At 41.9% G+C, this 17,238-nt stretch overlaps 1 protein-coding gene across 1 annotated transcript in view; it reads right to left on the bottom strand.

Moving 5' to 3' along the window:
• Positions 1-11,768: 11,768 nt before the first annotated feature.
• The window catches only part of LOC306849703 (BAI1-associated protein 3-like), a gene marked incomplete at both ends in the record, with an annotated part of 59,349 nt that continues 53,879 nt past the window's right edge, over positions 11,769-17,238 (bottom strand). Inside the window, 3 exons of the mRNA XM_079384947.1 lie at positions 11,769-11,872; positions 12,887-13,092; positions 13,175-13,298. Of these exons, the coding sequence (XP_079241073.1) occupies positions 11,769-11,872; positions 12,887-13,092; positions 13,175-13,298 (434 nt within the window). The remainder of the gene's footprint in view (positions 11,873-12,886; positions 13,093-13,174; positions 13,299-17,238) is intronic.

Raw genomic sequence — 17,238 nt, 5'->3', positions numbered from 1 at the left:
TACCAATTTTATTATCTGATCATTCTGCTGTGCTGTGCTGTGCAGTGTTCCTCTTTCCGATGTTAAAGCCAAGTCCCCTAGATGGCGCTTTAACGTATCATTATTAAGTAATCAGACTTTCATTACTTCTTTAAAAGAATATATTAACGAGTTTCTTGAAATTAATATGCCCTGTGGTGTGGATCCTCAAAAACTGTGGGAGACGACTAAGTGTGCTATCTGGGCATTACCATATATAAAAACATTCATAAGTTTGCCAGGGACAATTTTAATAATATTCTAGTTAAGGTCAAGAATGACATTCAAAGATGGAAGAATCTTAACGTTTCCCTCCAAGGAAGAATCTCCACTGTTAAGATGAATTTGTTACCTCGATTTAATTTTTTTTTCTCTATGCTACCGCTTTCTCCCCCTCCAGGTTACTTTAAGGAGATCAACTCCATAATTACAAAATTTGTCTGGAATGATAAATGCCTCAGAATTAAACTTATCACATTACAACATCCTAATAGCGCAGGAGGACTGGCTGTACCAAATTTTGAACTGTATTATTGGTCGTTCCAGCTTAAGGCTCTTCATACTTGGGTTGATCCTCAATCTACAGTTTCTTGGAAGAAGACCAAAAGGGTTGGACAAATGGGCGATTTCCGCATACAAAATTAAAATTGTGCCATAAAGGTGTACTATTACAAAATTTGAAGGGTCCTCCTATCCGACGTACAACCGTTTTTAATTTTAATAGAGTTGGCCACAACCGGACCAAATTTATAATTATCCCCTTTTTTCCCTGTGCCAGTAAATAAAATGTCCTGGAGTCTGTTTGGTTTAACCTTGTCAGCTTCAAACACGTGCGGTGATATATATGATAATCAGGGCCTATGTTCATTTCAGACGTTAAGAACCAAATTTTGTCTACCAGCATCTGTATATTTTGTCTTTCTTCAATTACGTTCCGCTTTCAAAGCGTATGGCGTTCCTTGGTCTTCTCCCGTTTCCTCTCATCCTATACGGGATTGGATCTGCTGGTCGGCCGTCTGCTTCCTTAATATATAATAAGATTCTTGATTGAATTATAAAACCTCTTTCTATTAAAACTATTTGGAATAGGGAATTATCTGACCTTAATTTATCTGTCGACTGGGAGAGGGTGTGGTCTAATCTCAGTTTAACATCTGGCTCATCGTTTTATTCACTTCAAAGTCATTCATAGAGCATACGTAACTCCTTACAAAAGATTCAAAATGAAACTACAATCAAATTTCAACTGCCATATATGTACTACATAATCAGGTACTTTCTGCATATGTTTTGGGAATTTCCTATCACTATCAGTCTATGGACACATGTAAACCTGGTTTTATCATCCTTATTGCAAATTGATTGGTCAGTTAACCCAAGTTTGTGTCTTCTTAATGATGATTCTGGTCTCTGTATAAGTTTGATGCAAAAGAGAATGTTGTTTGCTGGTTTTACAGCTGCGAAGAAGACCATAATACAGAACTGGTTTACACCGTATATGTGTGGGAAAACATATTGGATCCGTAGCCTCCTGCAAATAGTGTCTTGTGAATGTACAACAGAGGAGTACCATGATCTGCGAGGAGTGTTCAGTCATTCACGGGCCGCTTCTCTCCCCCCCCAATCGACCATATGACTGCAGCATTGACCTGGTCCTGGGTAGCATGCCTCCTCGTGGTAGACTTTATTCCTTGTCCGCTCCCGAACGCAAGGCGCTAGAGAGATACCTAGCCGACTCACTTGCCGCCAGTACCATTGTCCCTTCCACCTCTCCCGCCGGAGCGGGGTTATTTTTCGTGAAGAAGAAGGATGGCTCTTTGCGTCCCTGCATTGATTATCGTGGGCTTAACGAGATGACTATTAAGAACCGGTACCCACTGCCACTCATGTCGTCAGCCTTCGAGATCCTGCAGGGAGCAAAGATTTTCATGAAATTGGACTTCTGCAATGCGTACCACTTAGTACGCATCAAAGAGGGAGACGAGTGAAAGACAGCTTTCAACACTGCCTTAGGCCACTTTGAATACCGGGTACTTCCGTTTGGGCTCATCATCGTCCCAGCTGTTTTTCAAGCATTGGTGAACGATGTCCTGAGGGACATGCTTAATATTTTCATTTTTGTGTACCTGGATGACATTCTCATTTTTTCGCCTTCCCTCCAGGAATACATGCAGCACGTGCGTTTATGTATTAACATGTCTGTTAGAGAATCGTCTTTTTGTGAAGGCTGAGAAATGCGTTTTTCATGACAGTTCGGTTTCGTTTTTGGGTTCAGTCGTATCCGCCAATGGCATCAGTATGGATTCAGCTAAGGTGTGCGCGGTTATGGACTGGCCTGTCCCCGACTCTCATACAGCTCTCCAAAGATTTTTGGGGTTTGCTAATTTTTATCGTCACTTTATCCATAATTTCAGTCAGGTGGCCACCCCTCTTACGGCCCTCACGTCGACCAAGTCCCATTTCACGTGGTCCAACACGGCCTCTGGGTCCCTTTGTGACATGTGACACCTTTTAGCTTTTCTCTACAACCGGTTAATAAGTCACAGGTCTGGCATGAATTACATAAACTTAACTCAAAAAATCTTGTTGAAGCTATTGTTTTGCCTTTGTTTGATTATGGTTATGTGATATGGAAATGCATGTAAAGGTGTTCTGGAGCAGTTAGATGTATTGTATCATGCTGCAATTAGATAGATTACTAATGCACCCTAAAGAACGCATCATTGCGAATTATATTCCATTTTGAACTGGACGTCATTGCAAACAAGACGGGAAATTCACTGGTATATTTTTATTTATAAAGTTCTGCTGGGCTTATTACCTGAATATCGTCAATAGTTGCTGAAACCTCATTTTAATATATATACAACTAGATCATCTAATTATATTTCCTTGGCTATTCCTAGGAAGAAAACTACTTATGATCGTTCTGCTTTTGAATTTGCTGCCCCAAATGATGGGAATGTACTACAAAAGTTATTGAAATTACAGACAATTATTCCAGTATGTGCATTTAAAAAATTGCTAGTAAGTGCTCTGACCTCAACCTGTAAGTGTTTTAACTGAGATTTTATCTTTTTTTCTTTTATGTTTATGTATTGTAATACATGTTTGTATGTTGCTCAGGAGATATTAATTCTCCTGCCAGGCTGTTATTGAAAATAAGAACTTGCCTGCTTAAATAAATTAAAAATAAATAAATAAAATTCATAGTTTCCCACGATTATGATTCCTGTGTAAATAAATTGTGAAATGCACCTTTACAATGTATAAATGGCATTTCTCGGTATAGAATGTTTTTTTAATTTATGATAAACTATTCAGAGGCCAGGTAAAACCAATCTTAGGTTTGGATCTGGGCTGCTGAATTGGTTTCCCTTGCATTAGTCACATTAAAGAAACCCTGTGTTGATTAACGATTAGTCTCCTAACCTGGTGTAGTTACAATAAAAGCCTACCTTTCTTCTTAATTTTGCACACTCACTGTACTTTCTTTCTCTTCAGTGGAGATGACAAGAGTGACTCTGCACTTTCAGAAGTCCTCTGAGGCGAGAGTTACAGGGACAGTGGAAGGGGTTGAGCGAAGCCCCCATTGCTGGTCCAGCTGCATTCCTCAGGGGTGAGCTGTCCAATATAATTTCTGCTCCCTTTGACAGGAGCTCTGGCAGCCACAAAGGAGTCGCTGTGCCGGTCTATCCTCACCCCAGCTCTCCCAACCTTCCTTTTTGAAATGCTTAATTACCCCGACGCCACTTCCAATCTGCAGCCCACCTGTGGCCTTCTGCCAAAAGGCCTTTCAACAGGTGCCTCTGTTCAGCTTTTATCTGTGAGAATCTAATTATGTGCTCTCGAATACAAGAGTTTGCCAGGAACTTTCTTTTCGGCTATTGGTTTGACTTTCATGGGATAGTCCGATTCTTTCGATAGTGTAGATTCGGTGAGCTATGTAAAAGGTTTTGTTTTAAGAGCAGATCAGATTTCCTTTGGCTTTGATGACATTTGCTTTGACTTGCTGGAAGTCTGGAAGTTCCCCGTGAGAGGATTTCAGCTTACAGACAACATGTTTTAACATGAGAGTAGTAACGCAGACACTATGGTTAATGACAGCCCTGTGTGCATAAATCTCAGATGGAAACATATCCCCTCTGATTTCATTATAATCCTGAAGTGCGGGCTGCTCAGGTGAAACACAGGAACGTGCAGGTGTAACTCAGCGGAGGAACCGTAGGGAGTTGGCCTGCTATTGATGAAACTCTTTACTGCTACATTTCTGAGGGAGGATTAAGGCTGTGTGAGAACAGATAAGGGATGTGAGATCAGAGCACTGTTAAATGTACCTGACAGGGCCAGATCCACACTGAGACCCACCCCAAAACACAGGCCTCTGCCAGCATTCCTCTCTTTCTTTCTCTCAGACACTCTCCACACACCCAGAGAGAGGTGCGGGAGGTTTAGGGCCTTGCCTTACTTTTAAAATTAAGACAAACTCTCAATTATGTACAGTATAGGTGAAGTGTGTAATTTCTGAGCTACTGGCATAACACAATGGAATTGCAAAAACAAAAACTGTTTTCAAACAGGTTTCCCAATCTTCCACTGTTTGTCATTAGTTGGTCAAACAGAAAGCCCCGACCCAAACTCACACTATTGGTTTGGCAGTGTTCCTGTGTAGGCTTCAGAGCAAGGACTGAATTTGAAATGGCATACTATCATACTACTCTTTCTGCCATACATATGGTAGTATGGTTAGTGTGCTAGCCTATTTTGAATGTAGATGATGGCTGCTTCCATATATATGTGACCCTGGACCACAAAACCAGTCATAAATCACACAAGTATATTTGTAGCTATAGCCAACAATACACTGTATATGGGTCAAAATTATAGATTTTTCTTTTATGCCAAAAATCATTAGGATGCAGATCATATTCAATGTAGATATTTTGTCAATTTCCTACCGTAAATATATCAAAACTTAATTTTTGATTAGTCATATGCATTGCTAAGAACTTAATTTGGACAACTTTACATGCGATTTTGTTAATATTTAGATTTTTTTGCACTCTCAGATTCCAGATTTTCAAATAGTTCTCAATAATTCAAATAGTCCTCACAAACCATACATCAATGGAAAGCTTATTTATTCAGCTTTCATATGATGTATACATCTCAATTAAAAAAAAAAGACCCTTATGACCTTGTGGTCCAGGGACACATAAGCAAAAAACAGTATGGGAACAGTGTAGCATGTCAAAATTCACAGTCTTCATAAAACAGTAGGAAAAAAATAAACAGATGACCTACTACTTCTGGTGAAATTCTGAAGTGTGCATCTGATGGGTACTTAAGGCTAAGGAGAGGATTTGTTAATGAAAGTGATGAAACTGATGCTGGTAGGTCACGTGACAATGACAAAATGACGACTGTACTCAACCCAGTATCCAGATCACATTTATAGTAACCACATCAATACTATATAGCGCATGCTTTTTAATTGTCAAAGAGAAGGATTAAGCCAATGTTTGTTAGCAGCATAGTTTACACTTCTCTGTGAAGTTGGTGCGCTCAGTGGTACGCTAAGCGTAATATGCTAGTATGTTATTGTTAGCATGGTTTATTTTTTTCTGTGAAATCAGCCTATCTATAGTTGTTTTTGCATATTAAATTACAATAAGAGTAATATAACAATATAATAAAAAAAATAAATACATAAATTACCACAGAAACTCATTTTTACTTGTAACTCAGTTTGTAGTTAAGAATTGAAAACAGTCATGCAATGGCAAACAAGTTTTTTCTGGAGGGTTTTAAAAAAGAAATATCAAGCTTTGATTCCTAAAAATGTATTTGAGCCACTGAGTTGGCTAAAACATCCTTTTAGAGGGGACTACTTTTCTAAGTGGATGAGCATCTGGTTATGTACTAGGCCTACATAACCTAATATTAATGGAGTTTGCTTGATGCAGGCAGTGCTTTGTGGATTTAAGCACTCTTTTATGCTAATGCATTCAAAAAGTAATCTTTAAGTGTTACGCCTAACAGTTGCATAACATTTATTCCATTGCTAAAGTATTAAAACCAGTAAATGTGTTTTTATTACTGAGGGATGAAGGTTTTTCTGTTCTAATCATTAGCATCTGCAGCAATAGCTTAAGTTGCAGGCTATTCAACCCAGAATAGTCCTTTAAGGAATGAGATCAAACTTTCTAAATGAGCTGATACAAAACAAGTGCTGATTACTAAAATATGGTGGTTTAGAGAATTAACTCATGTTTGTGAAGACGCAGTAGTGCATGTCCTCTGAATAATTCAGGACGTTCAGTGGGGCGTGGGCGTTCATATCAGCACATTCCATCTTATCAAACACGCTCTCGTTCTGTGCCCCTCATCAGTCATTCTATGTAATATTTATAAAGGATTGACAGTGGGTCTGCACTTCTCTCCTCATCTACCCTCTGTTCTTCATTAGCCAGCTCCCGTGATTCGGGACGGTTCCCCACCAAGCTGTTACTCTGAGGCAGGCATCCCAAGTACCATGTACCCTCACACATGCACTCAAAAGAGGGCCTCACTCCCCCACGAAGAGATCCACATCCAGGACGAGTGCTAAGGGGGGTTAAAAAGGCCTGCTGCATCTGTCTCTTTTAACAACACTACGTCCAGGAAGTTCAGGCTGGATGAGGACCATGTGTAAGGAGATGTCCATCAAGACTAACGTGTGACAAGTGGAATGGAAATGCAATTAGCCCTCCCCCACCACCAGACATGGCTAGGCCTGTTATGTGTTAATAATGAGATGTAATGGCCATAAGGATAAAACGGTTCCTGTTCGTGACATCAGGGGATCTCATCTCCACCCAGAACATCTGAATGAACGTGTAAGTGAACAAGTGCTTTAGGGGAATGAGTGAGTCAGTTGCTCTTATCCAAATAGTAGTTGGCTGCCTACAGAGGCTGCATTTGAAGGCATCTTGTTCCTTACATGAAGGCTTTTTCAAAATATACACATTTATTACACGGACTTATGAGATACCAGACTCTAAGGCATTAGTGCATATTTATTTGTAGGCAAGGCAATCCCAAAATGTATTGGCATAAGCTCCTTTGTGGGGAAAAAAATGCACTTATTGGTATTGAATATATATATATATATATATATATATATATATATATAATTTTACTTTTTAACCATTATGTTTTAATAATGTTTTGTCATGTACTAATAAAGTACACTTATTTTAATTTGCTGACTAACATGCTAAAGTATTTAAAGTATAAAACTGTACTGTTAGCTGATAGAACATTTAAAGTTAATATATTTTTAAATGTACTAACTTGCAACGTTATCATTAAAAAAGTGTAATTACAAAATATATTTAAATACATGACATACAATTTTCAATGGAAATTACATTAAAGTATATTCTAGTTTACCATAAATGCCTCAGTACAATCGTAATTACACTTTAGCAATACCAAGGCAATATAATTATGAAATTACATATAAAGATGTACTTAATTCCAACTAAAGTGGGCCAAAAAAGCACTTTAAAGCACTTAAAGTTTAACTTTGTATACATTTAAAGCAATAATACATTTTAATTTAAATTGCTATTAACATTAAGTGTCCGAAAACATTACATTTAATTCTCATCCATGCAGAGTGCTGTATTTGCCCTTGTAAAGCATTCCAAATCACTCACCTGTCAGGTTCCATTACGGATGCTGTCTTAGAAGACAGCTGACTATGTAGGCAGTTTAGACAGCAAAGTGGTTTATTTGGAACACAGACTATCTCTGTTGGGTCCAATCAGGCCCACACACCAGGTATAACAGTCCACAGAGCCTGACCATCAGCAGCCAGGAGCCACTTAGAGCTTAACAGCCCATGGCTTGCTTTATGAGACGCAGCCAGGTCACACACATGTGGAAGGAGGCTGGAAGTGGACTTTTCAGGTCAGTTTCCAGCACACGCTGATCTCCGAGCACAACTCAGTGGAGCAATACAATTTAAATACACACAAGTATGAAATACCTGCTAATACTATCATGATGTAAATACTTTACAATGTAAGGAATGCTTAATTTTCTTTGCATTCTAAAAAAATAAGATATATAATGCAAATAATAATCATACTTTAACTAGGGTGAAATATGACTCAGACATTTGATATTTGACAAGGTTCACTTTGTGAGGTTCACTCACATCAAATAGATGAAATACATTTAAAATTTGTATTTCTTTTTTCTATGATTAGTATGCAAATGCAAAAGGTTTTAGGCTACACCTCAAAGCCAAAGCAATATTAAAACAATTTTATCTAATTTTAGCAGTCTAATGATTGCAAAACAATACGAGGCAGTGTTGCATGCTAGTTTTGAACTAGGACTGCTAAATTATAAGTATAATAACTATACATAATATGTGGAGTTAATAAGTAGGCGTCTTCTCATAATTATGTGTGCTCATAATTATGATGCTGCAACGCAACACAGATTAGCTTCCCACCTCTTCCAGTAGGTGTTTTGTCCTTTTGTCTTTTATACTGTTATCTGTCCTTTAAAGAGCCCTGTCAGTTTATCAGTAACGATGCAGGTGTTTACGAAAATGGACTATTTTCTTAACAATTACAATTAAATGACACATCTCACCACTTAATACGCCATCTAGTGCCCGGACAAGGAACTAAAGACAGTAATACTGAAATCTGTAGGGACACCTGGTGGTGACTTCTTCCTTGTGAGTGTTGTACTGCAGTGTGTTCAAACATTTTGTTTAATAAAACTTAATCGACACCAAATCTGAAATGTGTACCACCTTATTTGTAACGTGAGAGCGGGCGCGGCCATTTGTCACTTGAAAGTGCAGAGCTTCCGGTTTCCTTCCAGCTTTTTTCAGAAACAGTCTGTTAGTCTACATTATATTTTTTCAAACTGGTATTTATCATCATATTATTTTACTATCATCATAAACACACAGGTTTGTATCTTAAATAGTTCTACCATTTACTGCATTTCGCTATATTTACCTGGCAGCTAATGAATCGGAAGTTCACAGAAAGTACTTCCACGTTGAAAAATAAGGTCCATAAATTTATATTATACTATAATTCAATGTCTTTAGGCATTCACATCGCAAGACTGTGCTTTACTTTATAACTAAACTCACCCAGAGATATATTTTAAGAATTAAAAAAGGGTATACAATTTTGCATTTCTGCAACTCTTATCATACCTGGAATAACTGCAGAATTGTGAGGCTCAGTTGCAGTGTGGGTTTGAGAGCATGCAGTGATAATTAGGCTGAAGACGTCTCTGCTGGTGGGAGAAGATGAGATGTTGAAGGCCACAACACCATGTGCACAAAAAAATGCCAAAAAAAACGCATAATGATCACACAATGACTGTTCAAATGAAGGTTTGACACGTTTTCAGCATAAACAGGTCTCTTTCTAATAGTTAGGCTATCATCTGTTTATTGAATTCAAAGTGCACGCAGCCACACACGTGCATGCACACACACACACCATCTACAGCATTACTGGAGTCACAAAGGAGACAGAGAGTTGCTGACAGTATCACATTCTTGAGCATGTTTCAAGTGGAGCAGTAATATCAGTGTTGCTGTGTGCTGTGGTATGTTTCAGCAGGCTTTGGCCTTCATTTGTTTGCGAGTGGCTCATTTCTGGTGGTTTTCACTCACCAAGCAGTGAATAGCACATGATAAGTGTGAAGGTCAGAAGAAGAGAGATGCTGGTGACTAAAAGTAACAGGCTGAAGTTATAATAGCTGAACAGGAAGTGGCCTGCTGAGAGCTACTGATAATATACAGATGGGGAAAGAACGTGATAGAGTGGTTCAATAAAACCCCATACTGTACTGCTTCAGTCACAAAAGTAGTCAGACATTCAGAACGTAGTGGTGAAAAGCCTTTGCGACGTGAAAAAGTCCCTAATCATTTACTGGCAATAAAAACAAGTCATTTGGCAGAGAAAATACAAGAAAAGAGAACCATCTGAACATTAAACCCGTAAATTGATAAACCACTTGACATAAACGAATACATTCTTTAGGAAAGACAACATCTTACAGGAATGCTACGATAATATCTCAACACAATCCAGTGGGATTCAAGGACAAATACTGAACATTCACAGTTTAAGATAAAGGACTTTTCTGAAAGTATTTTCCTTGATAAGAGCAAACAGAGAACACTTTCGATCAATAATAAGGTAAAGATTATCATATCGGCGCTGCAGTATGATTACATGAAAAGGTCATCATCATTCTGTTGCCTTTAATGCTACACGTAGGCCACGTACACACTACAAAGTTTTGGGAGTGACGATTGCATTTAAATGCGGCAGTGAATCTCTTCTGTGTGTGTGGAATACAGGAGTCACTTTTGCCATGGTTGACATGGTGATAACTATAGCAACGGTTTGGCTGTAAAAAAACAAAGATGCCAACATTCTCCATCTTAAAATTTCTGGGGAAATATTAAAGGCCAGTTGAAAATTACATTTGATTTATGGACTTGGTGCAAAGATAAACTCGAGGAGCTGCGTGAAACGATCTTGCGGGCTGGTAGTTTGAGACACTCAGTTTAGTGTTAGCTATTTTTAAAGAAATGTTACTAGTTGGTTGGGATCAGTAAGATTTTTCAATAAATTAATAGGCTACTTTTATCTAGCAAGGGTGCATTAAATTGAAGTGGCAGTAAATGTCATTTATAATGTCACAAACAAATAAAAATGTATCAAAGTTTCTACAAAGATATTAAGTAGAACAACCGCTTGCAACATTTATAATATTAAGAAATGTTTCTTGAGCAGCAAATCAGCATATTAGGATGATTTCTGAAGGATCATGTGACACTGAAGACTGGAGTAATTATGCTGATAATCCAGTTTTGCCATCACAGGAATATATTACATTTGAAGCATCGGTGAGCATAAGAGACTTCGAAAAAAAAAATTACTAACCACAAAATTTTGAATGCTAGACAGCATAAACCTGAAAAAAAAAAGACATTTTACACACACACACACACACACACACAAAAAGCAACACAATATTTCATATACTATTCCTGAAGCAAACAAAAAAGTTAATGAATTGACAGTTTCTTGCAAGTTCCTTGAAAATAGTTTTTCCTGTGTATGTATTTTTTACTTCTCAGACATCAGAAAAATATCCTTAATTTGAGATATATTGTATGAAAACAAATCTCTAAAAGAGTGTTTAGATATTTTGACTTGAAAACAAGCCAAAAACACTGATTAAGGAAATTATTTATTAATTTGTTTTGCAGTAAACCAAATTTATCTACAGTGTGTACGTGGCCTTGCAAAACTGCTGCATGTATAGAAATTCTGTTACTTTTGTAGTGTTTGTTGAAAATCCTCAAGTAAACATCTGTATTTATTCCAAAATTCCAGTTCTCTGAGTTCAAGTCATAATCTAAAGCTCAGATAAGCGTTTTAATTCAAATGTTTCTTTCAAAATAGACCCTTCTACTACTAAATTCATACAATCCTATGAAGCTCCGTCAGAGGGCTTCAACATCAAAACACAGCACACATTAAGTGCTGAACAGTGATACAATACTGATCTTTAAACATGATCTTACCTTTTTTTCTGGACAACAGTGAGAAATACATTTAAAAGAGTTTGCATTTAAAGAGTAAACATAGTACAACAGGTAAAAAAAGACCACCATCAGAAATACGTGCACTACAGGGGACACATTACTCTTCCTCCATTGACTTCTCGATCTCTTTCAGCTTTCGCACAAACTCTTGAGCCTCTCTGTCTCCCGTTCTAGCCTCCAGCATCTTCATGATGGGCTTCTCTGTATCACAAGAAGCAGCTCAGTCAGAAATGAATCAATCAGACCAGACACAACAATAATGTTGAGGTGGCAGACCTCTCGATAGACAATGACACATGTAATTTGAAATCCTTTCAAGAGGACAGGCTGCAACAGATACTAAACACCAAGCAATGCTGACAAAACAATGAAATCTAACCAGTCCTACTTGCTTTTCTCTCTCTCTGAATGTAGAAATAATCAGCAGTCTTTAACATGTCATGTTTACTGTACAGTTACTCATTATTCCATAGGACTCAACACTGTTTCTATAAAGTTGCTTTTGTGGAGAGTTTATGCTACTCTAATGTCAAAAATATTTTGTTTACGAGATATTTATGCAAAATTGATTCCATTTTGCTTTCAATGCTTCAATGCCAATTTATCAATGGTTCAATAATCATTGTGGAAGCAATCTGTTATTGAATATAATATGTTTTTTTAATTTTTTTATTCTGTAATGTTGATGAAGAATAGCAATAACATTTACTGGAAAACTGTACCCATTTAGCTGGTTTATAGCTGACAGGTTTATGAGAAAATAAGCAGCACAAGAATTATCAAATACAGCTAGGAAACATCAGAAAATGTGCATTTTGTGATTTTAATTATTGAAATTGAAAACTTTGTCTTAGACAGATGTTTTCATATTTCTTTCTCATTTTTTAAATTCCTAACACTTCTATTTTGTTCAGATGAAAATCACCTGACTGGTGTAATCACATTGTAATTGCGAACTCGTATAGGAATTTCCCAGAAGGACTTGACGGTACCGCTAGCTTCAGCCCTAATCAAACACATCTGATCCAGCTAAGTCTTCAAGATTACTGGACAACTGTACGCAGGTGTTTAAGAGCAGGACTAGATCTAAACTCTACACAAAGGTTCAGTAGGTCTCCAGAAGCAGAGTTGAGTACCCCTGATTTAAGATGTTTTATGCTTACTCTTAAGGAGAAATGTCATGGGTAGGTGGATAAAATGGACAGATTAGCATACCGCTTGGTTTTTGGCGGGACAAATGCAGGATAACCGGTTGAAGGGTCTTTCCAGCAGGTGTGGCACTTGGCCTGCCCGGCCAGCAGAAGTCACTCACTGGGGCAACAGCTTCGCCAGCGAAATCATTAGTGGACAACCAATCATAGTCCATCACAGTGAAGGTCAGACAGGCACACCTGTGCCTGTACTGCTCAGGGCTGACATGGCTGTAAAGAAGCAATGGGATCAAAGGGGTGTTTGGAGTGCTGAGACTCAAGTGTTAAGGTAAGCAGTTGGTGTGGTACTCACAAGTAAAAAAGCTCATCAAAAACTGGATGCAGGGTTTTGAGCTTCACTTGGGTGCGCTGACTCCGAGCCGTGGGGAACAGGTGGTGAGGACACAGCTCCACGATGACAAACGGGTCGCTGAGGCCTAGGAAAGCACAAATTTGGAGACAAATCCAGTAACAGATAACAACAGAAAATATCAGTAAGTAACTAGATTTGGAAGGAAATAGCAGTAGTAAACACAGCAGCAAAGGAATAGTGTCAATGCTTTAGGAAAACTTTCACATCAGAATCAACACAGTGCAACTAATTTGTTACAGTGTAAAATTGGCTATAATTGGTTAAAATATGCTATAAAGACCAGATGTAAGAAAGACCAATACAATTCAGGATGCAAATGTTATGAAATCATTACTTCCTATTTTGAATGCTGAGCAATGTCAATGTTAGTCAATAGGAGATTTTCCAATTTTAATTTTAAATGACTCTCTCTCTCGCTGTCTTTTTGTTTTCTTAAAGCATCAATGTGTTGTAATGTTTTATTTTATACTGTAAATAAATAGACCTTTAAAAGTCAAAGTTCCCTTCCAGGAACTTCGAGCTGCGTCCGAAGACGCTATGGGGAACGCCATCAGCGTGACCATGCTCTGAATCACCTGTGCAATCAGTCCGAAGGAGGGTGAGGCGTCACGGGCGGGGTGACGCCACGACCAGGAAGTATATAAGCACGTGCGGCAGAGCCGGCGTCAGCTTTTTGTCATTCAGAAAGCGCTCTGTGTGTTGTCAGTCCGATTTTTGTCTTGTGAGTCTTATTTAGTGTTGTCTGTCCTAAAAGATGCCTAAATCCAAGGCCAAGACGATGGGCGATCCCAGATCGCGTTTCAGGTTGTGTGTTAGTCCCTGCCCTCGCTACATCGCGAGTGGACACACACAATCTGTGCGTGGTCTGCCTGGGTGCGGAGCATGCGGCAGCGGCTCTCGAGGGAGCCGATTGCCCGCTCTCGCTGCGCACACTCCGCACCCAGAGGGCTCTCTTAGAGGAGGGAGCCTTTGCGAGTGTTCCTCACGGTGCTGGTCCCGCTTTTGCCGAGGCAGAGCGGCGGCTGCACTCGTGGGGCTCGCACATGGATCATCAGATCCAGCGCCCGCTCTCTGTGTTCGGAAGCCGCGTTTCTTCCCCCAGAGAGAGGGCTCGACGGCCCGCTTGTCTTCCTCCGAGGAGGTGGATGTGAGGGGCGTCATGAGCTTTGCAAGCTGCAGTGTTTGCACAAGCATAAAGAGAAAGTAAAACCGGTCCCGCTTCTGCCATAAAAAAAGAGAGAAAAAAAGGCAGAGCGGCTGCTGCGCTCACGGGGCTCGCAGAAAAGGAAAAAAAGGCTGATCTGGCTGGCGAGAATCAGACGGGCATGTCTCTATCTCCTCCCGTGTCCGCCAGATCTGACGCCCCGTCTCTCGGTTTGGAAGCGGTCTCTTCCCCCCGAGACGAGGGCTTGACGCTGCGTCTTTCTTCCTCCGAGGAGATTGATGTGACGAGCGTTTGCGAGGTTTCGCCGCCTTTTTCGACCCAGTTTGAGGAGCCACTTCTACACAGGAGCCTTCCGTTTTTCCCCGATCTCCTCACCGAGGTGTCGAGATCGTGGGTGGAACCTTTTCGTCCCGGCCATTTGTTCCCGCAGGAACTGAATGAGCGCGGGTAGGCTCTGGTACTGGAACAGGAAGTCGATACTTTGCTGAGGAAGGAAGCCATCGAGTTGGTTCCTCCTCACGAAGTTCACACCGGCTTCTACAGCCGGTACTTCATTGTTCCAAAGAAGGATGGGGGGCTGAGGCCCATACTGGACTTGCGTCTGCTGAACCGCTCAGAAAGAAAGTTGAAGTTCAGAATGCTCACTGTCAAGCAGGTCGTGTCACGAATCAGGTCCAAGGACTGGCTTGTCACAATAGACCTCAAAGACGCCTATTTCCATGTCTCCATCCTTCCTTCTCACAGGAAGTTCCTGAGGTTTGCTTTCGGGGGCAAAGCGTACCAGTATCGGGTTCTTCCCTTCGGCCTTGCACTCTCACCCCGCACTTTCACCAAGTGTGTGGATGCGGCACTGGTCCCGTTGCGACTGCAGGGCATCCGCATACTCAATTATATCGACGATCGATCGAGATGTCGTTCTCGCCCACGTGAAAGACTTGGGGTTAAGACTAAACGCCAGGGAAAGTGTGCTTTCTCCAGCTCAGAGAACCACTTATCTAGGCGTGGTGTGGGATTCGACCACGATGCAGGAGCGGTTATCCCCTGCTCAGATCGAGTCGATCCTCACGGCAGTCAAGAGGGTGCGAGAAGGCCAGCCATTCAGCTGCATCCAACGTGATCCGTTCGGCCCGCTGTACATGAGGCCCCTACAGTGGTGGCTCAAGACCAAGGGGGTCTCCCTGAGGGGAGACTCGCTCCGCGCTGTCAAAGTGTCACGCCGTTGTGTCCATGCCTTAGACATGTGGGGGGATCCTTGGTTCTTGTCCCAGGGCCCGGTGCTGGGAGCTCCTTGTCACCGTGTCTCGCTTGCGACGGACGCCTCCCTCACCGGTTGGGGTGCGGTCATGAGTGGCCACCCTGCCCGCGGTCTGTGGAGTGGTCGCCACCTGACGTGGCATATCAACCAGCTAGAGATCCTAGCTGTGTTCCGTGTGCTCAAGCACTTCCCCCCGGACCTGAGGGATCACCGCGTGCTGGTCCGCACGACAGCACGGCCGTGGTCTCTTACATCAACCACCAAGGAGGTCTGTGGTCGCGCCCCTTGTAGAAGCTGGTACACCAGATCCTTGTGTGGTCCCAGGGCAAGCTCCTATCACTGAGAGCTGTGCATATTCCTGGGTATCTCAATGTGGGAGCAGACGTCCTGTTGAGACAGGGGTCGAGGCCCGGGGAATGGATGCTTCACCCCCAAGGTGGTGAAGCAGATTTGGAGAGTTTTTGGCCAGGCACGGGTGGACCTCTTTGCGACTCGAGAGTCAGCACAATGTCCCCTCTGGTTCTTGTAGCCTCTCCAGCTCCTCCGGGACTGGATGATATGGTACAGACCTGGCTGAGGCCTTGTCTGTACGTCTCTCCCCCAGATCTCTCTGCTCGCGGGAGTTCTGGCGAGAATGCGCCGGGACGAGGTCAGTCTACCGTTGGTAGCGCCGTTCTGGCCGGGCCGAGTATGGTTCTCGGACCTGATTTCTCTCCTCGACGGCACTCCGTGGAAGTGACCGTCAGGAAGGATCTCCTCTCACAGGCCGGGGGCACCATTGTGCACCCTCGCCCGGAGTTGTGGAAGCTGTGGGTGTGGCCTCTGAGGGGGCACAACTCGTAGCTTCCGGTCTGTCAACCGAGGTTGTCGAGACCATTCTCCAACCCAGAGCTCCCTCCACGAGGAAACTGTACACCTTGAAGTGGAGGCTCTTCACTTCTTGGTGCGGAGACCGCCAGCTCGACCCAGTCAACTGCCCGATTCGCGCAGTTCTGGAGTTCCTGCAGGCCCCGTTTCCCCGCAGGGTTAACCCGCTCCACGATCAAAGTCTACGTGGCAGCTATTTCGTCATACCACGCCCTTATCGGTGGCCAGTCAGTGGGTAGATACCCCCTAGTTACACGTTTCCTCCACGGTGCGTTGAGGCTGAGGCCGCCGGTACGCTCTGCTGGCTATCACCTCTCTGAGGAGGGTGAGTGACCTTCAGGCCCTGTCTACGGCCTCTATTGACTTTGCGCCCGGCATGGCGAAAGTATTTCTCTACCCCAGCGTGGGGTATGTACCTAAGGTCTCATCGGTCGTACCACAGCCAGTCGTACTCCAGGCCTTCTGTCCTCCTCCCTTCGGGGAGCCAGACCAGGAGAAGCACAACTGTGTCTGTCCAGTGCGAGCACTGGGCATGTGCATCCACAGGACATCCCTGTGGAGAAAGTCGGACCAACTGCTCGAGTGCTTTGGTCCGCCTAAGAGGAGTCTTCCTGCTACGAAGCCCACTCTTAGTAGGTGGATAGTGGATGCCATCCATCTGGTATACGAGGTCTCTGAGCTTCCCCTGCTGTCAGGAATCAGAGCACACTCGACCCG

Source organism: Barbus barbus (genome assembly GCF_936440315.1).
Source record: "Barbus barbus genome assembly, chromosome: 3".
In the NCBI taxonomy this organism is placed as follows: Eukaryota; Metazoa; Chordata; class Actinopteri; order Cypriniformes; family Cyprinidae; genus Barbus; species Barbus barbus.
The sequence above is the reverse complement of the archived record's forward strand: the minus strand, read 5'-3'. Positions and strand labels throughout refer to the sequence as shown.